Source organism: Triticum aestivum, chromosome 2B, assembly GCF_018294505.1.
Source record: "Triticum aestivum cultivar Chinese Spring chromosome 2B, IWGSC CS RefSeq v2.1, whole genome shotgun sequence".
Taxonomy (NCBI): Eukaryota; Viridiplantae; Streptophyta; class Magnoliopsida; order Poales; family Poaceae; genus Triticum; species Triticum aestivum.
In genome coordinates this window covers 615,663,845-615,688,333 of record NC_057798.1, presented here as the reverse complement: position 1 = coordinate 615,688,333, position 24,489 = coordinate 615,663,845, and the positions used below count along the sequence as shown (strand labels likewise).

Here is a 24,489-nt window from a genome sequence, read left to right as displayed (position 1 = left end):
ATGATCCTCAAGTTCCGGACCCAGTCCGTATAGTTGCTGCCATCATCTTTCAGCTTGGTTTTCTCTAGGAACGCGTTGAAGTTCATGTTGACATGAGCGTTGGCCATTTGATCTACAAGACATTTTTGCAAAGATTTTAGACTAAGTTCATGATAATTAAGTTCATCTAATCAAATTATTTAATGAACTCCCACTCAGATTAGACATCCCTCTAGTCATCTAAGTGTTACATGATCCGAGTCGACTAGGCCGTGTCCGATCATCACGTGAGACGGACTAGTCATCATCGGTGAACATCTCCATGTTGATTGTATCTTCCACACGACTCATGTTCGACCTTTCGGTCTCTGTGTTCCGAGGCCATGTCTGTACATGCTAGGCTCGTCAAGTTAACCTAAGTGTTTTGCATGTGTAAATCTATCTTACACCCGTTGTATGTGAACGTTAGAATCTATCACACTCGATCATCATGTGGTGCTTCGAAACAACGAACTGTCGCAATGGCACACAGTTAGGGGGAGCACTTTCTTTAAATTATTATGAGGGATCATCTTATTTACTACTGTCATTCTAAGTAAACAAGATGCAAAAACATGATAAACATCACATGCAATCAAATAGTAGTGACATGATATTGCCAATATCATATAGCTTCTTTGATCTCCATCTTCGGGGCTCCATGATCATCTTCGTCACCGGCATAACACCATGATCTCCATCATCGTGTCTCCATGAAGTTGCTCGCCAACTATTACTTCTACTACTATAGCTAACGGTTTAGCAATAAAGTAAAGTAATTACATGGCGTTAAATCATTGACACGCAGGTCATACAATAATTAAGACAACTCCTATGGCTCCTGCCGGTTGTCATACTCATCGACATGCAAGTCGTGATTCCTATTACAAGAACATGATCTCATACATCACAATATATCATTCATCATTCATCACAACTTTTGGCCATATCACATCACAAAGCAATTGCTGCAAAAACAAGTTAGACGTTCTCTAATTGTTGTTGCATCTTTACGTGGCTGCAATTGGGTTCTAGCAAGAAAGTTTTCTTACCTACGAAAAAGCCAACGTGATTTTTCAACTTCTATTTACCCTTCATAAGGACCCTTTTCATCGAATCCGCTCCAACTAAGGTGGGAGAGACAGACACCCGCTAGCCACCTTATGCAACTAGTGCATGTCAGTCGGTGAACCTGTCTCACGTAAGCTTATGTGTAAGGTCGGTCCGGGCCGCTTCATCCCACAATACCGCTGAAGCAAAATAAGACTAGTAGTGGCAAGAAAGTTGACAACATCTACGCCCACAATAGATTTGTGTTCTACTCATGCAAAGAGAACTACGCATAGACCTAGCTCATGATGCCACTGTTGGCGAACGTTGCAGAAAATAAAAAATTTCCTACGGTTTCACCAAGATCAATCTACGAGTTCATCTAGCAACGAGAGAGAGGAGTGCATCTACATACCCTTGTAGATCGAGCGGAAGCGTTCAAGAGAACGAGGTTGAGGGAGTCATACTCGTCGTGATCCAGATCACCGGAGATCCTAGCGCCGAACGGACGGCACCTCCGCGTTCAACACACGTACGGTCAGCGTGATGTCTCCTCCTTCTTGATCCAGCAAGGGGGAAGGAGTGGTTGATGAAGATCCAGTAGCACGACGGCGTGGTGGTGGATGCAGCAGGGATCCCGGCAGGGCTTCGCCAAGCGTCAAGCGGGAGGGAGAGGTGTGGCAAGGGGGAAGGGAGGCGCCAAGTGCAAGGGTGCGGCTGCCCTCCCTCTACTCCTCTATATATAGGGTCCCCAGGGGGGGCGCCGGCCCTAGGAGATGGGATCTCCTAGGGGGCGGCCAAGGGGGTGCCTTGCCCCCCAAGGCAAGTGGAGGCGCCCCCTCCCCTAGGGTTCCCAACCCTAGGCGCAGGGGGGCTGAAGGGGAGGGGGCGCACCAACTCACTAGGGGCTGGTTCCCCTCCCACTTCAGCCCATGGGGCCCTCCGGGATAGGTGGCCCACCCGGTGGACCCCCGGGACCCTTCCGGTGGTCCCGGTACAATACCGATGACCCCCGAAACTTTCCCGATGGCCGAAACTCGACTTCCCATATATAATTCTTTACCTCTGGACCATTCCGGAACTCCTCGTGACATCCAGGATCTCACCCGGGACTCCGAACAACTTTCGGGTTGCTGCATACTAATATCTCTACAACCCTAGCGTCACCGAACCTTAAGTGTGTAGACCCTATGGGTTCGGGAGACACGTAGACATGACCGAGACGGCTCTCCGGTCAATAACCAACAGCGGGATCTTGATACCCATGTTGGCTCCCACATTCTCCTCGATGATCTCATCGGATGAACCACGATGTCGAGGATTCAAGCAACCCCGTATACAATTCCCTTTGTCAATCGGTATGTTACTTGCCCGAGATTCGATCGTCGGTATCCCAATACCTTGTTCAATCTCATTACCGGCAAGTCACTTTACTCGTACTATAATGCATGATCCCGTGACCAGACATTTGGTCACTTTGAGCTCATTATGATGATGCATTACCGAGTGGGCCCAGAGATACCTCTCTGTCATACGGAGTGACAAATCCCAGTCTCGATCCGTGTCAACCCAACAGACACTTTCGGAGATACCCGTAGTATACCTTTATAGTCACCTAGTTACGTTGTGACGTTTGGTACAACCAAAGTACTCCTATGGTGTTCGGGAGTTACACGATCTCATGGTCTAAGGAAAAGATACTTGACATTGGAAATGCTCTAGCAAACGAACTACACGATCTTGTGCTATGCTTAGGATTGGGTCTTGTCCATCACATCATTCTCCTAATGATGTGATCTCGTTATCAATGACATCCAATGTCCATAGTCAGGAAACCATGACTATCTGTTGATCAACGAGCTAGTCAACTAGAGGCTCACTAGGGACATGTTGTGGTCTATGTATTCACACATGTATTACGATTTCCGGTAATAAAATTATAGCATGAATAAAAGACAATTATCATGAACAAGGAAATATAATAATAATCCTTCTATTATTGCCTCTAGGGCATATTTCCAACACGAGGGACGTCATCGTGTCGAACGTGTGCTGAACACGGAGGTGCTGTACGTTTGGTACTTGGATCGTGAAGACGTTCGACTACATCAACCGCGTTACTAAACGCTTCCGCTTTCGGTCTACGAGGGTACGTGGACACACTCTCCCGTCTCATTGCTATGTATCTCCTAGATAGATCTTGCGTGATAGTAGGATTTTTTTTGAATTACTACGTTCCCCAACACCAATGTCGGTGTCAAAATTGGCTGATCTCGGGTGGGGGCCCAAGCTGTATGTCTGAAGACTGATGATAACTATGAACAAAGGACACAGTGTTTACCCAGGTTCGGGCCCTCTTGATGGAGGTAAAACCCTACTCCTGCTTGATTATATTCGAAGGGTATAGGGGGTACAAGAGTTGATCTACCACGAGATCGATGTGGCTAACTCTAGATTAGCTAGCCTAGCAATGTTGTGATCCTGCCTCCGATCTGACCCTCCGAGTTATATAGACACCGGATGGGCTTAGGGTTGTACAAAGTCGGTTTAACAGAATGGAAATAACACATCCGGACACCTATACTTGCCATCCACGCATACGGGAGTCCCTTCCGGATACGAGATATGATCTTCGGTCTTGTATCTTGACGACCCATTTGTCCGGCCCACATCTAATAGACCGAACGCCTGAGGACCCCCTAGTCCAGGACTCCCATAGTGGGGTAGATTCGAGCGGCTAGAGGCGGAGTCAATGATTGCATGCGGTGCGGAGGTGTTGCCAGGGATGTGTGGTCCGGTGCCCGGCCAATCCATGGCTAGGCACAGCCGCCGCCGGCCTGATGCAGCCGGATGCGCACAAATCAGACGGCTAGATGCGCTCATATTCGGCAACCCGACTGGACAATGATGTGGCCGAGATAAACACCGGGGGGATAGGGGTTGGGGTGGGGCGGGAGGAGGAGGGGGCGGGTTGGACAGGGAAATGGTCGACAAAATGGCAGTGGCAACAATGGTGGGGTAGGGTTCTAGGGGTTTGGGGCGGCGGGAAGAGGGGGAGAAAAGGGGATGCCTGTGTCTCCGACGGGCGGGCGAGGGGAGGGCACGGGCACGCGTCGCACCCATTCACGTGTTGAGCTGTGTTTTGTCTCACATGGACGCGCCCGGACAAATTCGAGTTGTGCGTTTGGAGTTGCCCTTAGGAGAGCAACCAACTCAAGGAGTGCCGCTGCGTTGATTCAATTTTCCAGTACCACCTGACTGCTCCCCATTAGGCTAGTCATAGTGGGAGTAATTTAGGTAGTAACATAACACATCCTAAAACAAATTTGCTTATGTGGCATTGAGTTAATTAGGAGAGAGATGCTTGTGGTAACATAATATGTTACTGTAACATAACACTCCCCGAGGTAAAATGAGTTTATATCTCAATTAATGAAGGCTTGCATGTTACCATCCATATGTTACTACCCATTAGAGCATGGTTAATAATACAGCCAACGGTCGATTATAAGGAGTTATCATGTCATATAGAGTCAATCTTATAGCCGGCATGTACAATAGTAAGTTTTAAATGTGTACTACTTTACTAGTAGTTGGCCCAACTTACAACCTCACAAAGCGTCTTGGGACTCGTGTTGCAGCTGACTACTAACCAGAGCCCACTTCTCTTCTCTCTCCTTCAACTAAGCAAAAATATAGTATTCTAATCCTTATAGCCTGCTTATGTCACCTTATTGTACTTTTACTCTTATGAAGGTACTAGTAACATAGAGTAATAACATATGTATCTACGACCGGACCTCTCAAACCCCGTCTCATACGCCCGGGCGGGCTGCCCGGTCACTACCCGGTCACGATTTATTGACCCAGACGGGCGCCTCAAAAGGTCCTCAAACGTCTGGGCTGACCGACACCTCACATATCCAGCCCAAATATGGGGCGAATATGGGGGCGCCTAGGCACGCCCGCCACATTGAACCCGACAACCCGACCCCACCCCAAATTGCACCACATCCCCCTCAGTTGCCGGATCCATTTTCTCACTCCTCTGTTCTTCCTCCTCCGTGTCGTCCGGCTCGCAACTCCGTAGCCGTTCCCAGGCTCTCCGCCGCCAGCTCCGGAAGAGAGCTCATGTTCTCATGGCGGGGGATGTTATCCGGCCCAGACGCCACCATGGTACGTCCGGCAACTCTCCGCTTCCGCCTTGCACTTGATGTGTTCGACACATTGACCGACCAAAATTATTGTGATTTTGTTAGGTACATGATGGATTCCGATGCTTCGTCGGACGAGGAGTATGGACCGACGGAGCTTGACCAAATGAGTTAAGATTAGTTCTTTGATTCATCGGATTCGGACGTAGAAGTGGACATGATCATGCTCATGAGCATGCAATATAAAATAGACCGGCAAGTGGGGCATATTCTCAACTTCAAGGGCTCAATCAAAGGGAGAAGAGTGATCATCCGGGACAGGGTGTCCGGAGCAAAGCTACTGCACAAGGACTACTTTGCTCCCACACCTGCTTTCTCGGATGATCCATAGTTTTGTCACCGTTTTTGCATGCGGAAACCATTGTTTTTGCGCATTGCGGAGGGAGTGGAGGCACACGACGACTACTTCAAGCTGAGAAGGGATTGATGCGGCCAACTCTCTTTCTTGGCAAAGTAGAAGTGCACGGCTGCTTTGAGGATGCTTGCACTTGGTACTGCTGCAGATGCCGTTGGTGAGATAGTCAGGATGGGGGAAAGCACGTCCCTCAAGACTACTGTCAAATTTGCTCGCGTCGTGGTTGAGGTGTTTGGACCGAAGTATCTTAGAGAACCAAATGCGCAGGACACAGAGAAGTTGTTGGCTATTGAAGATGCAAGGGGGTTTTCAGGAATGCTCGCATCAATTGATTGCATGCATTGGCAATGAAAAACTGCCCCAAAGGTCTGCGGGGAATGTATTAAGGTCACATCAGAGAGGCCATCATCATACTAGAAGCGGTGGCATCACATGACTTATGGATTTGGCATGCTTTCTTTGAAACGCCCGATTCTCAAAACGACATCAACGTGCTTCAGCGATCTCTGTTGTTCAGGAGGCTTTGCAATGGGGAATCACCGTTGTGCAACTACACCGTCAACGGCCGGGACTACAGCATGGGGTACTATCTTTCCGACGGTATCTGTCCTCAGTAGGTGACATTTGGGAAAACCATATCCGAGCCGCATGGCAATAAACAGAGCCACTTTGCAACAATGCAGGAAGCGGCTAGGAAGGACGTGGAGATGTCATTTTATGTGCTTCAAGCTCGTTGGGGAATTGTGCGGAGTGCTGCAATGATGTGGGAATCGAAAACTTTGTGGCAGCTGATGACATGTTGTGTTATTCTGCACAATATGAATATCGAGGATGAAGGTGATGGTACAGCCCAAACCCATGATTTCGAAGCATCCGAACAACAAGTTGAAATCCCGAAAAATCAAGATGCGGCTCAACTTATAAACTTTCTGCAGATGCATCAAAATCTTTGAAATTAGCAGGTGCACACGACAGCTACTCAATGATCTTGTGGAGCATATGTGGATCCATAATGGCAACCAAGGAGGCGATGCTTGAGTTTGGCACTTCAAATAAAGTTTATGTAAACGCTATGTATGCTTGATACCAACAATTGCTATTTACGTGCGGCATTGTATTGCATGATCGATGTGCATGTATTTGCATGAATTTGAGAGTCTGGATTTAAGATATGTGGATGCACGGAAAGATGCGCCTGTGGGCAGCGGCGAGTCTACTAAACAGACTTAAAGAGGCTCAAGCCTGCCCTCCAAAAAACAATCCTTTTTTACTAGTACTACTGCTACTTCATCCCAGCTCAATAGTACATATATTATCGAGACATGCACAGCGAACAGGCACCTAAACGAATGCCCAGCCTCCATCTACTGTGTAACTACTAGTTCATGTACTGTTAACTAATTTAGTGTCCAATGCAACTTATTGGCAAAAAAATGAGTTGCATGCATGTACCCCTCACGCTGAACCTGAACCTATCGCAGCTAATATGAGCCCAGATACCCTTCCCTTTGCTATTGTGATTGTAATCCCTCCTCCAACTTATATGTACAACAAGATGGGGAGATAATGGTTATTTTGCAAGAAAAATTCAAAATTTGGTTAAAAATTTCATATATATTTTTTCAAAAATACTAGAAAAAATCTAGTTAATGCCCAAAAAATAGTAATTTAGGAAATTCTGAACTTATTTTGACAACAAGATTAGGACATCATGGTTAATTTTTCTCTCCAAAAGAGAGCTTAGTTTTCTCGCCATTGACTTGAGCCTACCCTTCATTTTCTTCCTAGATTCGCCACTGCCTGTGGGCATTTGAGGGGGCAAATTTTATAAGTCCGGCTGTAGATGCTCTTACTAGTCGTAAGTTACTCCTCGCTGCGACCAGCCTTAACCGCCAACTAAGCGGAGTATCGCATCTCCAATGTACTATGCGGTGGCCTGGCCAATCAGTCGATCGGATAAGTATCCGTCACCCATGTGATCGGCAGGTCCGTTCCAAATCGCTGCTGATGTCCTTCTTCGTTTTCATCAAGGGCTCCGCAGCATATACTTGGGCCCTGGCCGCGAAATCATCATTGAGCAACGACGGAAAAACGATGGACGCGGTGCACCTTCGTACGCTCAAGCTACACGCAGCCGCTCTACTCTAGGGGGACGGGTAAGTGCAGACAAGCGCAGACCGATCGACGGATGCTACAGAGTCTGACTAGCCTGACGCGCGCTGACTCGATCGGCAGTCTGACTATTCTGACACGCGCTGACTCGATCGGGCTCGTGTCAATTGCAGCATGGCACGCGGGGTACAGTCCCCGGAGAGAGGACTTGAGGTGGCGCTGGGATCGGCCGGCCAGGCGTCGAGCACTCGGCCGCGGCAAACGGAAAGGACGAGACTCCAAGTCTGAATCGTAACCTGTTTGTCTGGGAACTGCAAAGGGTCGACAGCTATCAGCCAGATTGCAGCCATGCATGCAGCTCTTCTGCCATGCGTTGCGAGGGGCGTGGTCACCGTGGCGCGCGCGCGGGGGCGGCTCCAGATTCCCGTGCATTCTTTTCCGCAACCCTCCGGAGACAGAGAGCACCAATAAATCAGGAGCGCCGGTGTAGGTGCAGGCGTGCATCCACCAGCCAAGGAGGCGAATCTTGGGGTTTAATTAGCGGACTGCCGGACCGTTGTGGACACATGGAGAGTTGGAAGTCAGTCATGTCACGTCCACCTAAACTTGACAATCAAGCAGACGCGGCACCGCCAACGCCGCCAGCGGCACGCATCTATTCCGCGTACGTGAAGGGACATGGGGTGTGAATTCACGAACGCGAAGTGAGCGCGTCATCTTCCTCCGTGCTTGTTTTCTTCTGCATAAGAAGTGTATCGAATATCTCGGCCGGGGTCACGAAGATATCGGATAAGATTCCCGTTCATGCATCAGCTAGTGCAGCAGCTTGCGCGAGGTGGCACCCGAGACCAAGTTGCATGGGCGAGCAGTACGTGATCAGAGCATGTGACTGCACATTCGCGTGTAGAGATGGGAATGTTCAGAGGTGGAATAGGCCATGCCCTTGAAGAGCGCACGGACAAAAATTCAATGAAGCTGTAAATTGGGCGGTCAATGTGTCACAGTACATGGTTACCGGCTTCTTTAAGCGGGAGAGATCGAACTTGATTCCCATCATGCACGCTGTCGCGCTACATTTCTCTGCGGTGTGGACTGTAGAGCGACCTACCGAGAACTACAGACAGCGCGCACATGTACGTACAGTAATAACAGTACATTGTTTGGATATGCACTAGCTCCCATAAACATTCCCAAATCCTGCTCACCGAACAGGCGCAACTGTGCATTCAAATTAAATTCAATCAGCTGGGAGCTAATACATCCATGCTTCCGTTCAGGACCTCCATATATCATGTAATCTACAACAAGTACTTTTTGTCACATATAAACTAGTTATATACATCAAAATCTAAGATAACCCGAAAAAGAAAGAAAAAAAGAAAAAAAGGTTTGCTTTGGTACAACGAGGGTGCATCAATTAGTTTTGCAGATACTGGATCAAGGAGAAGGGAGCATCATTCCAACATTGGCGCCCTACAAGAGCAATTAGTAGACGCATGTGCGTGTGTTAACTGGATGAAATGTGTTTGTTTTTTTAGGCAAACTTGATGAAATGAGATAGACATGTCGATGCTGGATTCTGGATCAGAACTAGGCTCTCTCCATCATTTCCCAGACCTGCCTCACTTTGCACATCGTTGAAACGGTGGGCCGAAAGTATGAAACGTGCCCAGGAGAAGCCCAAGACATGGAAAACTGGGCCAAAAAACCCGCGCCGAATCACGCTAAAGGAGAGAGATCTTGAAAGGAAGGGATCTGATCGGGGAGAGAGATCTCGCTCAGTCAGTCATCTCGGGGCTATCGTCATCTCACTCGAGGAGACGGCTGGCCGCTCCGGGCGCCGTCCGACCCGGACCTCGGCCGTGGCGACTGCTGCTGGTGCCGGCGCCCGTGGTGCGCGCTCCGAGACGACGCGCTGCTGCTGCTCTCCCTGTCCTCCTCCGGCGACGCGCGCCGGTGCCGAGGCCGAATCCGCTCGATCTCCTCCAGCACCGTGACGACCTCGGCCATGGAGGGCCGGTTCTTGGGCTCGCCGGCGAGGCAGCTCAGCGTGAGCTGCGCGGCCCGCAGTGCGGCCTTGGACGGGTACTGCCCCTCCAGCCGCGGGTCCACGAGGCGGGGGAGCTTCCGCCGGTCCGCCAGGTACGGCTTGGCCCAGTCCACCAGGTTCAGCTGCTGCGCGGGCCGGGCCGTGTCGAGCGCCCGCAGGCCCGTCAGCATCTCCAGCAGCACCACGCCGAACCCGTACACGTCGCTCTTCACGTACAGGTGGCCCGTCGCGATGTACTCCGGCGCCGCGTAGCCGTAGGTGCCCATGACGCGGGTGGTGATGTGGCTGTCGCCGCCGGTGGGGCCGTTCCTCGCCAGGCCGAAGTCCGAGAGCTTGGCGTTGTAGTTCTGCATGATGATGAGGAGAGCGGGATATAGATTAGGTCTCGCGCGTGGAACTTCGTTGTTTCTTGGTTTGTTGCAATGGAGAGGCGTCGCATACCGTGTCGAGGAGGATGTTTGAAGCCTTGAAGTCTCGGTAGATGACGTGCTTCTCCGATGAGTGCAGGAAGGCGAGGCCACGCGCGGCGTCGATGGCGATCCGGAGCCGTAGGCCCCATGGGATGGGCTGGAAAGATCCACCTTCTGCGAGCACAAAATGCATGTTAATTTCATCATCTTGGTTTAATGTGCTTCAACTAATAAGGCACAATTATACTAACAATGTCCTTCTAGTCTCGAGCTCATATGCTAATGCTATGAACAGTAAATACATAAAATAGATTCTTTTTGTTACAACAAGCATTACTTAGTTCTTTGCCCGTGCGCAAATTTTTGTGATGAAATCACATATGTGGTGGACTAGGAAAAACACAACAAAATCAGCTCTACAAAATGTTTTTAATAGTCTTTTTAGCTTTTTTTTGCCAAGAGCACTGTGAATGTTTTTTCTTCATGGAAGTTTGCAGGTATGTAGAATGTTCAACAATGTTTGTTCCCAATTTTTTAACTACTTTTTGAATTTATTGTTCACAAGGCTGAATTTGAGCTTATAAACTCCCTGTCCGCGTTTACACCCATTTTAAGGCGTGGATTTTTTTATTTATAAATTTAAGGCGTGCAATTTTTGTAACTTCTCGTGCTCAAAGTAATAGTTTTTTTTAGCGGTACTCAAAGTAATAGGTAGGCCATAAAAAAGTACATTTATAAGAGGAAAAAAAGTATATATAGGCCTGTATTGTCCACAACAATTGTTGGGCTTTGAAATCCAGCAAGTTGCTGCCCACCCTTTCTAGGCTTGGCCATTTTTACTCTTCGGATGGAGACAAAATATCCTTTTGAGAATTATTGGAAATTATAATTGTGTTCATGAATTTCCCAATTTTCACTAGTTTGCTTGTAACTCATAGGAAATATTACACTAATTCAAGGAAGGATAGACATTAAAATATAATCATGAAAACTTTAGAGTTTGTACACACAATAACACAAGTTAACGTGAACATCTTTGATGGTACCCAAGATTAAATTGGCTGTTCAAATTATGTTATCACTTCTCTTTATTTAGGGGGAAAACTCTTGCATGTTTCTTAAAGGGGAATAAAAAAGATGATGTCAACAATCTTATTTGTTTTTTAGACAAGTGGGCTCTGGGCGTACGATACAAACCGGACGGCCCTTTTTGTCTTTTGCCCGGGGGTCCTAATCACCACCGTCCGGGTACCGGGACCGGGACCGGGTCATGCATGCCCAGGTCCCAGTTTATGTCATGTCGTTATACTATCGGTTGGCACTACTGAGGAAATAATCTCATACTAGCACTTTGGTGATGACAAACACATCACCTTCACCTTAGTTTATTTGGCTTTTGCGAGTAGACCATCCCATCACATATTTAGTTAGCGTAGACAACCCAAGATCGTTGTCAGAAGAGGTCAGCCCAGTCGACGTCAAACCAGACGGGTGAAGTTACAGAGAAACGGACATGAAAAATAATGCCAAGATCAGGCGAACAAGTGTGGTAACTGCAGCGATAGGAGAGGAGCACTCACTTCTGAAGAGGTGGTTCTCCAGGCTGCCCTTGGCCATGAACTCGTAGACGAGCAGCAGCTCCCTGTCCTCCAGGCAGTACCCCAGCAGCCTCACCAGGTTCGGGTGCGATATCCTCCCCAGAAAGTTCACTTCACACTGCAAAAGGAAATCCCATCACACGGGTTAGATCATAATTTTAAATAGCGGGCTATGGCAAACAGCCGTAAACCCGCTCGGCCTAGCGACAAACGATGATCTGCGCCCACATTTCTGCGGATTTCAGCGAGAAATGGGAAGCAGGAGGCAGACCAGGACGGCACCAACCTGCACAGCAGCGTGGTACTACAGCTACTAATTTATGTGTCACGTGAGGTGTGGTCAGTACTCTCCAGCGAATTAACAACTTCGTACAGTGTATACAAATGTATGAACATCTGAAAGAGATGGTCTGACCGTCTGGCCATGTGAACGCGCCGTGTGGAACTGGCTCTAGTCTAGCCACGGACGCAATTATTGGTGCCGGCAACCAATTTTGTAAGCTCAAGCTAGTTAGCGGCATATCCTCTCGGCATTTCTGGGCCGGATTGTCAAAAAAATGGACCGCTGAATCGCGTGCGCGCCTTTCTTTCACTTCTCTATGAGCTAACGACTCGGCTTCAATGGCGATGGATGTAGTTGAGCTGGTGGTAGGTGGAGTGGTGCGTACCTGCCATTCCTCGAGGCCCTGCAGGCTCTCCTGGTTGAGCTTCTTGACGGCGATGACCATGCCGGTGCCGCTGCGCGCCGGGTTCATGGTCTTCTCGTCGACCCACCCCTTGTACACCTGCCCGAACCCGCCCTCGCCCAGCAGCGTGTCCGGCTTGAAGTTCCTCGTCGCCGCCCGGAGCTCCGCGAACGTGAAGACGCGCAGGTTGGGCGCCTCCAGGATCCTGCCCTCCGGCTCCGGGCACGCCGCCCCCTCGTGCGCGCCGCCGCCCGCCGACGTGCTGGCGCTGGTGCTTCGGGTGGTGACGCTGCTCATGGACGACGAGCCCGGGGACCTCCTGCCGCCCACGGCGACGTGGGCCGTGGGCGCTGCCATGGGAGGAGGACCGCGGCTTGCAATCGCTGATGATGCGAACAGGAAATTAGCGAGTGAGCCACGCGGAATTGAATGGGCAAAGCAAATCTGAAGGTCGAAAGCCAATGGTTTCCATGCCAAAGACAAACGCCTGCAAAATGGCACTGGGAAGAAGTTTGTGTTTACCTTGGGGGCGTCCATGTCCGTGCTCGTGGCCTGGTGACTGCTTGACGGCCTCCACTTCGGCTTCCTCGGAGCCGAAGCAGTTCCCCATGGAAGCTCAACTGCAGAAAGCTCGAGGGATCGACGGTTCACTCTCCGCTCCGTAGGATCGTATCCTCTCCAGCTCGAGAGAGTCTGCTAGGCTGGCTACGGCGAGAGATGCTGCTTCGCTTCAGATACTACATACTCCTATATAAAAGGAGAGCCGCGCGCGCGTCTGCTCGTGCGGAAGCCGAGGCTTACGCGTTATGGAAGACCTGACCTTCCCGCTGGGAGGCTGGTGGCGCTGTCGCCTCGGGGATCTTGTTTGTGCCCAAGATGTGCACTGCAAACATACGCTTGCCGCGTGTCAGATATCAGCTAGTATATGGGTTTTGGTTCGATTCTGTGGCCAGATAAAGCGCGCAGCTGAAATAGCCTATGCGTTTACTTTGGGCAGGTCAAGCCGGATGCTCCCCGTTAACCATCAAGGACCGGCCCCCCGTCGATCGGTGTCTGCTCGACGTGCTTCCGGGCAAGTTGCAAGGGGAGGAGGAAAGTGACCTTTGAGAGAAGGTGACAAACGACATGTCGGGTCACGGCCGCAGGAGGCAGGACGGACGTACGAGTAATGGCGGCCAGGCCGGGTTTTCACCGGACATGCTGCCCTGACAGAGATCGACCCGGAGTGAAGACAGGCTGAGAATTCGCCGCCGCGAAGTCAACGAGTCCGGTCAGTCCGGAAATAGGTACCGTGCTGCGCTTTGCTCCTGACTGTTAGGCGACATCTACACGACTACACAAGGCAAAGGTAAAGGCAAAGGCAAAGGCTGGAAACTCCAAGCGGCCAGCGTACTCCATGTCGCTGGATTAGGTATACGTATACGTGGAAACCATGCCACATGGAAGCCGGTACGATGCGATCCTCTGTCGTGGACGCGAACGCGACCTGCACATGTTTTTCGGTTCTACCCGTGCTTGTACGCCGGCGCCGGGCCTAACCTGAACAAGATCCGTTTGAAGAAGAACCATCAAGGAGATCGCAATCTACTACTCGCTCTGTTCACTTTTATAAGACCTTCAAGATATTTCAGACAATGTACAAAACAGTCCATTTTAAGCTGTCTGAAATGACTTACAAAAATGAACGGAGGGAGTAGTTAAAATCTTGGGACCGGATCGACGACTATCGTCGGATGTGGATTGCGGAAGCCTACCCCCACTAATTAAGGACGATCAGAAATGGCGCCGAGGTCAGAGCTGTTAATTGTTCTTTGGGTTCACAGAGGGACCCAGGTTTGGACATTTCAAGTTCATTGGATCTCATGCGAGCCTGTAGCTAATTAAAGTGCAAAAGTGCAAGCCTTTGACAAAGCGTAGATAAAAAAGGCACCGTTTTATAGGAGTAGTATATTTGACAAAGCAGAGCAGTTTGGTAAAAGGCTTGATCAGGATCGTGTCCGATGGGATTGTGCCGTCTTGTTCCTGGCCGATCCGTGCCCAGATTGTAATAAGTTATTGCTACAAAGCATTGACCGCGCTGGTTGACTTGTTACGTGTCTCGTTCACATCATTTCAAGACAGCTGCGCCTGCGCTTGCAAGTCGCGAGGTATGGGTCATGTCTGATATTTTATTTATATTGTGTATGGGAGGGGATCGTACGCGCATCGATTTGCATCAGGCCAAATACCACACGGTTTCGTGCTGACACTTGTGCTGGCCACACGACGAGTAAGCAGTGACTAGTGAAGATTGTCGCATCTCGTTGCAAGTTAGAGTGTTTTTAAATTAGGACGGCAGCTCAGTCTTTTTCACGTTTTGGTATTTTCTTCTTGGCACGCCACCTTTTGAGTAGTACTTTGCTTCGGTGAATAATAGTACTGTCAGTGAACTACTCTTGAGTGGACGTATTAATCCCCCCGAGCAGCGAGCAGAGCGCACTGGGTATCGATGATGGGTCCGAATGGGACATTTCAACACCCGGAAAAGACTAATCAGATGATGTTTGCCTGTGCAAAAGCGCAAAAGTGCAAGTAAATTTGGCTTTTGGGCGCACCTGTCTGGAGCCTGTCGCACAAACGCTATCGCGTCGTCTCACGAGTTCAGTACCACCACATCATATCTGATATTCCGTGAGAAAACAAAATGTCATAATTGTTTCTAATTTAAAAACAATTTGCTCCATAGATTCTGGATGTCTTGTTAATCCTCAAAAATATATGTGCGTTAAAACGGCTGCCCGTATCTGTGCGTTAAATCGCCTCAAAAATATATGTGGACAAAAATTAATGATAGATGTTAAAACGGCTGCCTGTATCTGTGCGTTAAATCGCCTCAAAAATATATGTGGGTTAAAACCCCCACACAAAAAATGTGGGTTAAAACTGCTGCATTGTTGGAGTGCGTCTTGCAATTTCGGTCTTTCAGTTTCAGCTGTGTTCTAATGCTCCCGAGAATACGCCTGAAACCGAAATTGGTCTAGAAGTGTGCTTTCATACTTGGATCATGATAACAAATGTACTCCCTCCATTCCCTTCTATAAGGTCACTATGAAAAATATAATTTGCATCTATACAAGGCCACTAATTGTAATCGAGACAAAAATTAATGATATTTTCTAGTAGTATCAAATGTTTTAATACTTACATGCATGTAGTCATAATGACATTTGCTACTTCCTTCTAATTCCTTCCTTGCATGCATGCGGACGTATTAATGATCCCAGTAAACGAAAAGAAAAATGAACTTGTAAAGCAGTCATTAAATTTTACCTTGGTACCTGTAATTTGAGTTTGTGGCCTTATATAAGGGAATGGAGGGAATACTTAGCAGATTACTCCCTCAGTTTAGACCCAACACTAAAAGTAGCAGGTACTCAATTCGTCAGAACCATTGCAAAGCTAGAGTTAAATGCCATTTGGAAAGTAAAGGTGAAGGGAAAAACAAATTTTTTGCTTGGCTGCTAGCTCAAAATAGAGTGCCATCTGCTCATCGTCTCCGCAAGAGAGAATGTGAACACAACAACACCTGCTCCCTCTGTGATCAAAAGGTTGAGACAGCCGCTCATCTGATCTGTTCCTGCCCATTTGCAAAGGAAGTGTGGCAGAAGATCATCATCATGCTCCCTAACAGGCGATCAAAATAGACTGCCAACTGCTCATCGTCTCCGCGCTAGAGAAGCTACCTTGCCGTTCACCTGTATCACATCTTGGTGGAGAAGCTTTTCCTACGGGCAACAAAATAAGGCAGCAGTTGTGCTATGCTTCGCCTGGAACATTTGGAATGAGCAGAACCGAGATCCTAGATGTAAGAGCATCTCCAATAGATGATGCAAATTTGAATATGTGGGGGAGATTTCGAATGACCGCTCCCGCGACCTCTTCCCACCTACCACCGCTCGTCGTCGCCACGCCCCCGCACCAGCCGTCACTGTGCCCCCCTCCCCCCGCTCGCATCGGCCTCCGCGCTCCCTTGCCCCCTCCATGCCTTGTGCTACCAGATCCGCATGGTCGCCACCTTCTCCGGGCTTGACGGTGTCGCGGATGCCACTCCCATTCGTGTACCAGTCATTCCCGAAGATGCTTCGACTGATTGGGTCGGTATCACCGGCGACGCTGCCGGCGACAAGGGCACGGAGATGGATGGAGCGGACATTGTGGATTCGTGACGACAGAGCCACGTGGATCCTATGTGTGCAGGAATGGAAGGAGGCTGATCAAGATGTAGCGGCAGAATCAGATCCATCTGTGAAATCCTTCCAATCAAGGAGATCTCAGATGTGTAGGTAACATAGCATATCACGAGCTTCTCAACTTGGCTCGACGGATCTATTTCGAGGGCACTAGGAAGGAGAAGGGCATAATGCCAAATCCAACTGCCCCGCCAGCGGCCTTCATCAATTGGGCGAAGCAGGAAGCCAGATGTGGGGATCCCAGGCGCAATGCAAGGTGGGAGTGCCTCATTGGGCGGCTACAATCTGGCGCCCCATCAGAGTCGCAGGAGGTGGATCCTTGGTCGTACTTGTCCCCAAATCAAGCATTGGACTGAGGGGTGTGGGTGTGACCTGCAACAGTGTCATTCTAGGACCTTGGCATCACAGGTATGTGGAGTAGCAATGGCGATGGACTGCATTTATTGGGATGGCATGTGCTGGGAGGATAGGGAGAAGGACATGGTGAGTAGTCCACACACTCACTCCGCCTACCACCTCCACCATGAATGCGAGCACAACACAACGTGATTTGGACAAGAGCAGAGAGGAATTGATGATCAGAGAGTATCTGCAAGATCTGGCGTTGAGGATGAGGGTGCCGAGAGAGGTTCAGATTCTCTTCAGAAAATGGTGACACGAACCATGGTCCATGCCTCGGAGCTCGAGATCTCATTGATTTCACCGAATCAGATCACTCGGCCGTTGGAAGTGATCGCCTGGGCAACAGCAGCAAGAGACTCTCCGATCCTGGACAGAAGAGTACATTGGGAAGCCTTCTAGAGGTCACAGCCACCAAAGAGCTAGGCGCTGATGATGAGCATTGTCTCACCAGGCCGACGAATACTCTTGCATGACCAAGGGGAGGAGCCGGAGATATACTGCTGGTTATGGAGCACTTAGGTGGTTTCTGTTGGCGTTCTGGGAACGGGGGTACCCAGACTTGCCTGCCTGCGGCCTGCAGCGTGGCTCAAGGAGTGGCCCAGTACGGCCCACCTTCGTCAACACAAGCTCAAGACCCTCGCGAGGGGCCAAGCCTCGCGGGGCGGATGACAGGAAGCTTCCTCAGGGGCAGCCTCGTCAGGCTGGCTCGCGAGGAGGCGGAGAGATCAAGGCGGGGTACCTCACGAGGTGCCCGTGACGCAAGCCATGACGACCGAAGCCAGGCGGGCGACTGGCGGGCACCGACCTGCGCAGTGTCCTTATTTCCTCTTTGGTGTAAAGGGGGCAAGCGCAGGCCAAGGTATCAAGGAAAGGCTACCGTTTCGGTGCACAAGACCAAGACCAGCAGAACGGCAGGATGGAGGTCATCGTGGAGCCCAGGAAGGCGTCATTGTCAAAGTCTTTGGCAGGCGAGGACCAACTTTAGTCAGGATAAGTGTACTAGATGTTCCCCTTCAAAATGGCCAATTGTTGGCACCCTTCCCGCTCAATATTTGGGAAGAGGACCAGGGCCTCGCTCTATAAATAGGGCAAGCCACCGCAGTAGAGAGCATCATCAGATCCACCCAAAAAGAACACCCCTCGCGAGGCTGTTCTTCCTTTGTATTGTTCATCATCATCCCCCGAGGCAATCCACACACCACAACTGGAGTAGGATATTACACCACCATGGTGGCCTGAACCAGTATAAACCTTGCGTCCCTTGTGTTGTTCTTCGTATAGCCTAGATCCTTTGCGAGGCGACGAGACATGAGTTTGGTAGAAGAGTGATCTCCGCGCGCACCCCAGAGTTTGAACCTTAAGGATCTGCCGGAACCCGAACCGACATTTGGCGCGCCAGGCAGGGGTGCGCCGGAATCACGCCTTCCGCCGTCTTGCGTTTCATCGTCCGTCGCATCCATGTCTGACGCTCGTCGAGCCCGCGCCGAGCGCTGGGCCGCCCTCGCGGCCCACGTCACCCAGACGGCCCCCGTCGGAGGGCCTCCCCGTCGTTCCTCGTCGCCTGCCGCCCACACCGCCACCGGCCCGGCGGGGAACGAGCAGCAGGCGTCGTCTCTGCATCCCTCGGTGCGGCGAGAAGGCCACACCGCCACCCCATCGCTGACTCCAGCCGGTTTGTCGTCCCACGCCCGTCGCACCCCCGCGGACGCGCACGCCTTGCTTCTCCTAGCATGAGAGCTCCTGCACTACCGTCCCGTCGACGACCTCTACGATGACTGGCTCGCTCGCATCACCGAGCTCATCAGCGCCGCAGGGGGCTCCCCCGCATCATCCCTCTCGCTGCATCGCCCCCCGCCCTGCACGGGCAACGCAGCTCCGGAGGCGCCTCAGCCTCCTCCCCCTCAAGAAGGTGCCCTGGCCCCAAGGCGCACGGCCCCTGGACGGGACCCGCTCTGTCCAGCGCCAGCACAACAAGAGAAGAGTTGCCAAGAGATCCCTCGTCCTCAAGAAGCTGCCCCTGTGCTCCCCGCACCGGCACGTCATGACCGCGCTCCTGCTCCAGCGCGCCAAGACCCCGCGCTGCTCTTGGCGGTGGCGCGCGGAGACCTCCAAGATCAAGCCCTTCGCCACCAAAGGCCTCCAGTGGCCATTGCAGGCTACCGTGCCTTCACCGTCGAGCTGCGCAGCATGGCCTGGCCGGGCAAGTTCAAGACAGATCTGCCCCCGCGCTATGATGGCATGACTGACCCTGCGGAGTTCCTCCAGCTCTACGAGCTGGGCATCGAAGACGCCAACGGGGATGAGATGGTCATGGCAAACTGGTTTCCCATGGCGCTCAAGGACAGTGCCCGCACTTGGCTCCTGAACCTGGCTCCTGGCACGATTTCCTCTTGGGACGAGATGCACACTCGCTTCATCGCCAACTTCCAGGGCACTCGTGACCGGCTCCCGGCCATGAGTGATCTGCGCCGCATCAAGCAACAGCCAGGAGAGACCCTGCAAAAGTACATCCAACGCTTCAACAACGCTCGCCTCAAGATCCCCAGGGTGACTGAGCAAGCCATCATCTCAGCCTTCTCTGATGGTGTGCGTGACATGAAGATGAAAGAGGAGCTAGCAATCCATGTAGACCTGTGCACATCCCTGGAGCTGATCAACTTGGCGACCAAGTGCGCCAGGGCTGAGGAAGGACGCCTCTCCCTCCTCGAGCTTCCGGCTGCCGATCCAAATGTCGACCTGGCTGACCTTGCTGCCGATCCAGACGCCACCCGAGGGCCTGACCCTGCGGAGTTCCTCCAGCTCTATGAGCTGGGCATCGAAGCCGCCAACGGGGACGAGAAGGTCATGGCGAACTGGTTTCCCATGACTGTCAAGGACGGTGCCCGCACCTGGCTCCTGGCACGATTTCCTCCTGCGACGAGATGCGCACTCTGTAGGGCCTTGAGAAGAGGTGTCTAGAGGGGGGGGGGGTGATTAGACACTAAGTACCAAAATTGCAGTTTTTAACTTCTTTAAGTTTAAGTGGAGTTTAGGCACAAGTTTAACATTCACAATCAATAGCAAGCAAGCATGCAAAGAGTATATGAGCAGCGGAAAGTAGAGCATGCAACTTGCAAGAATGTAAAGGGAAGGGTTTTGGAGGATTCAAACGCAATTGGAGAAACGGATGTTTTTCTCGTGGTTCCGATAGGTGGTGCTATCGTACATCCACATTGATGGAGACTTCAACCCACGAAGGGTAATGGTTGCGCGAGTCCATGGAGGGCTCCACCCACGAAGGGTCCACGGAGAAGCAACCTTGTCTATTCCACCATGGCCGTCGCCCACGAAGGACTTGCCTCACTAGCGGTAGATCTTCACGAAGTAGGCGATCTCCTTGCCCTTACAAACTCCTTGGTTCAACTCCACAATCTTGCCGGAGGCTCCCAAGTGACACCTAGCCAATCTAGGAGACACCACTCTCCAAGAAGTAACAAATGGTGCGTTGATGATGAACTCCTTGCTCTTGTGCTTCAAATGATAGTCTCCCCAACACTCAACTCTCTCTCATAGGATTTGGATCTGGTGGAAAGAAGATTTGAGTGGAAAGCAACTTGGGGAAGGCTAGAGATTAAGATTCAATGGAATATCTTGGCCTCAACACATGAGTAGGTAGTTCTCTCTTAGAACTGGTAAGTTGGAAGTGTAGGTTTGTTCTGATGTCTCTCTCCACGAATGAAGAGGAGGTGGAGGGGTATATATAGCCTCCACACAAAATCTAACCGTTACACACAATTTACCAATCTCGGTGGGACCGAATCAACAAACTCGGTTGGACTGATTCAGTAAACAATGTGACCGTTAGGATTTTCGGTGGGACCGAAATGCAACTCGATAGGACCGATATGATTAGGGTTAGGGCATAACGTAATCTCGGTGAGACCGACTACACAAACTCGGTGAGACCGATTTTGGTAATTAGCTAACCAGAGAGTTGGTTAGGCAAACTCAGTGGGACCGATTTTGGTACTAAGTTAACCAGAGAGTTTGCATTGTAATCTTGGTAGTACCGATTACACAAACTCGGTGAGACCGATTTTGGTAATGGACATACACAGAGAGATTGCAATCCCATCTCGGTGAGACCGAGATCCCTATCGGTGAGACCGATTTGTCTAGGGTTTGTGGCAGTGGCTATGACATTTGAACTCGGTGGCACCGGATAGAAAGAATCGGTATGGCCGAGTTTGACTTTAGGTTTAGGTCATATGTGTGGAAGTGGGAAAGTAGTTGAGGGTTTTGGAGCATATCACTAAGCACTGTGGAGCAAGAAACTCATTAAGCAACACCTCATCCCTCCTTGATAGTATTGGCTTTTCCTATAGACTCAATGTGATCTTGGATCACTAAAATATAAAATGAAGAGTCTTGAGCTTGAAGCTTGAGCCAATCCTTTGTCCTTAGCATCTTGAAGGAGTTCCCACATCTTTTAGTCCATGCCACTCCATTGTTGAACTTGTCTGAAATGTACTAGGTAAAAGTGTTATTCCAACAAAAGATATGTTGACATTAATTACCAAAACCACCTAGGGAGCACTTGTGCTTTCAATCTCCCCCTTTTTGGTAATTGATGACAACATACATCAAAGCTTTTAGATAAAGATATAGAGAATAGCAAGTAAAGCTTTGGAAAGACATGTAACAAACATAGGCTCCCCCTACATGTATGCAATCATGTGAATATGGAATATAGAAGCATGTGAGAGCATAACCATGATAGAGTAGGCAATGTGTTACATGTATCTTGGCCATATGCATCAGAGAAAGAATATTAAAGAAAATACCTTCATGCTCATGAGTCCTTCTTGCAAACAGTATGTACATCAGCAAGAATTCCTCATACACATGAGTGTGATGCATATACTTACCTTGTAGTCTTGAGTTGGCTTAGGATGGAGTGAACCTGCACAAACAAGGTTAGATAACACAGGTACATCTACTAGCCAGAGCAAACAGAAGAAACCACAAGAATACCAAGACTGGGATGACATGTAGAGAGTGAGTACTAAGTACCACATTGGATTAGACATGTCCCCAAGAGTAAAGATATGCAATGAATTTAAATGATTTCTTTCCCTTAGATGTCTTGCTCCCCCTGAATCTAGCATGGGATACTGGGAGAAGATAGGGAATAGGAAATCAGAGCTGAAAGATATAAATGAACAGAGCTAATGCAAACTAATGCAAATAAGCACATATGAACATGTCTTTTCCCCTCAATAAGACATGTGGCATCTCTCCTCTTGAACATCAAGCATCTGGGATCCTTGAGAAATACTTTCTACTTGGGTATTCTCCCCCCTAGAGATCTCTTTCTCCCCCTGAGGAGGTGATACTATCCCTCTCTGATGTGATCTCTCTAAGTGATAAGCTTTGATGTGATCTCTCTCTCCCCCTTTGACATCAATTTCGAAGAAGGGTTTGATCCTTGAGTCACAGCACAAAGCATTTATAAAAATGTGATGCTTGTAGAGGACAAGATTCATTGAGTGGAGCTGGGTCAGAAGAAACACAGAATAAGTGGCAAACTGTTTTTCCTGTTGGGAAATCGGTGGCACCAAGTGGTATGCTTCGGTTGTAACGAAAGGATTCGGTTGGACCGAAACCAACAAATCGGTGAAATCGAGTTCATCACAGAGAAAACACTTGTCACCTCAGCTCACTAGACTAGTAAGATCTCACAAATATTTGCAAGGAATTTACTGAATGATATGCAATGAATTGGATGCAGAAAATGCAGAACAAACAGAATAGAAAGAAAGAAATCTAGATGAAGTTTTTTTTGAAAGGGGAAACAAATATGCATGAGACAAATGCAAAAACACAGTAAAGAACACGAGAGAACTTCATCTAGAGATGGTCAGCGACAAAGTCACCTATGTTAGAGTATATTGACTTAGGAGTCAAGTGAGATCACTTGATCATAGGTCATACTCATCGTTTAAGCTCAAAATGGGATTACAATTTTTCGTTTAAGCATCTTGATGTATTCACATCTTGTCGAGTTGCTTTAGCTCATGACTCGGAGTAAAGCTTCTCTAAGATGGAATAACATACCTTGGTTGGTGGTGTTGACCATGTAGTTGAACTTGTGTGGGTTGCTCAAGGTTGATGTAGCTCATCAAGAGTTGGGAGCACCACTTGGAATTTGAGTCCATCTACCTACATGGGTTAGTTCTTGCAAGGAAGAGAACTTGTGTATCCAAAAATGACAATCATGAAGCTCAACATAGAATTTGTCAAAGGATATGTTTGAATGGTTTCGTGCTTCCTTGTCTTCAACCACCATAGTGTAGAAACTTGGTGATGTAGAGATTGCTCAAGATGTGAGTAGATTACAATCTCATGAAATTTGATTCAACCAAGTACCTACATGGGTTATATAACATGCAAGATACAAATATATCCAAGACATAAGATTTTCTTCATAAGAGAAATATCAAGGATTAGTCATAAGCTCATGTCTTGCATGTATCCAATGGAGTTTCTACTCCAAGTTTGAAACATCAATGATGTTCAGTTATCCTCTTAACCTGCAAAACACTTTCTCATCAAGAGGTTTAGTAAATATATCCGCTAATTGCTTTTCGGTACGAACATGCTTAAGATCAATGTCACCCTTAGCAACATGATCTCGAATGAAATGATGACAAACTTCAATATGCTTAGTTCGAGAATGTTGTACGGGATTATGACCAATTTTGATAGCACTTTCATTGTCACAAAGCAATGGAACATGTTTCACATATATCCCATAATCTTTAAGCGTTTGGGTCATCCAAAGTAATTGAGCACAACATGAACCAGCGGCAATGTATTCCGCTTCGGTGGTGGATAAGGATACTGAGTTTTGTTTCTTGGAGGACCAAGACACAAGAGATCTACCAAGAAATTGACAAGTACCCGAAGTGGACATTCTATCAACCTTGTCTCCGGCATAGTCCGAGTCGGAGTAGCCAACAAGATCGAAAGAGGCCCTCTTAGGATACCAAATGCCAAAATTTGGTGTATGAATTAAATATCTCACTATCCTTTTTCACAGCCTTAAGATGACATTCTTTAGGAGCAACTTGATATCGTGCACACATGCACACACTTAGCATGATATCGGGACGTGAAGCACATAGATATAACAATGAACCAATCATAGAGCGATAAACCTTTTGATCAACCGGTTCACCATCTTTGGTCAAGTAAAGATGTCCACTAGTAGGCATGGGTGTAGACATACCTTTGCACTCTTGCATATTGAACTTCTTGAATAAGTCCTTAGTGTATTTCGTTTGAGAGACAAAAGTACCTTCCTTAGTTTGCTTGATTTGCAAC

The 24,489-nt window shown here is 49.1% G+C and overlaps 1 protein-coding gene across 1 annotated transcript; it reads right to left on the bottom strand.

Annotated features, from left to right (window-relative positions):
• Positions 1-8,923: 8,923 nt before the first annotated feature.
• LOC123046311 (probable serine/threonine-protein kinase PIX13) lies at positions 8,924-13,348 on the bottom strand. The gene is made up of 5 exons (XM_044469636.1): positions 13,016-13,348; positions 12,476-12,876; positions 11,790-11,925; positions 10,241-10,383; positions 8,924-10,146 (listed from the first exon to the last, which is right to left on the bottom strand). The coding sequence occupies exons 1-5, from the start codon at positions 13,101-13,103 to the stop codon at positions 9,553-9,555; spliced, it is 1,362 nt and encodes a 453-aa protein (XP_044325571.1). The 5' UTR covers positions 13,104-13,348; the 3' UTR covers positions 8,924-9,552.
• Between the last annotated feature and the right edge of the window lie 11,141 nt (positions 13,349-24,489).

What these genes read in the sequence shown, in the direction of transcription:
- LOC123046311 (XM_044469636.1), bottom strand. Translation starts at nt 13,103, where the DNA reads ATGGGGAACTGCTTCGGCTCCGAGGAAGCCGAAGTGGAGGCCGTCAAG. An exon ending in AGGGCCTCGAGGAATGGCAG is followed by an intron (nt 11,926 to 12,475) that starts GTACGCACCACT and finishes TTCCTTTTGCAG; the next exon opens with TGTGAAGTGAACTTTCTGGG. An exon ending in CAAACATCCTCCTCGACACG is followed by an intron (nt 10,147 to 10,240) that starts GTATGCGACGCC and finishes ATCATCATGCAG; the next exon opens with AACTACAACGCCAAGCTCTC.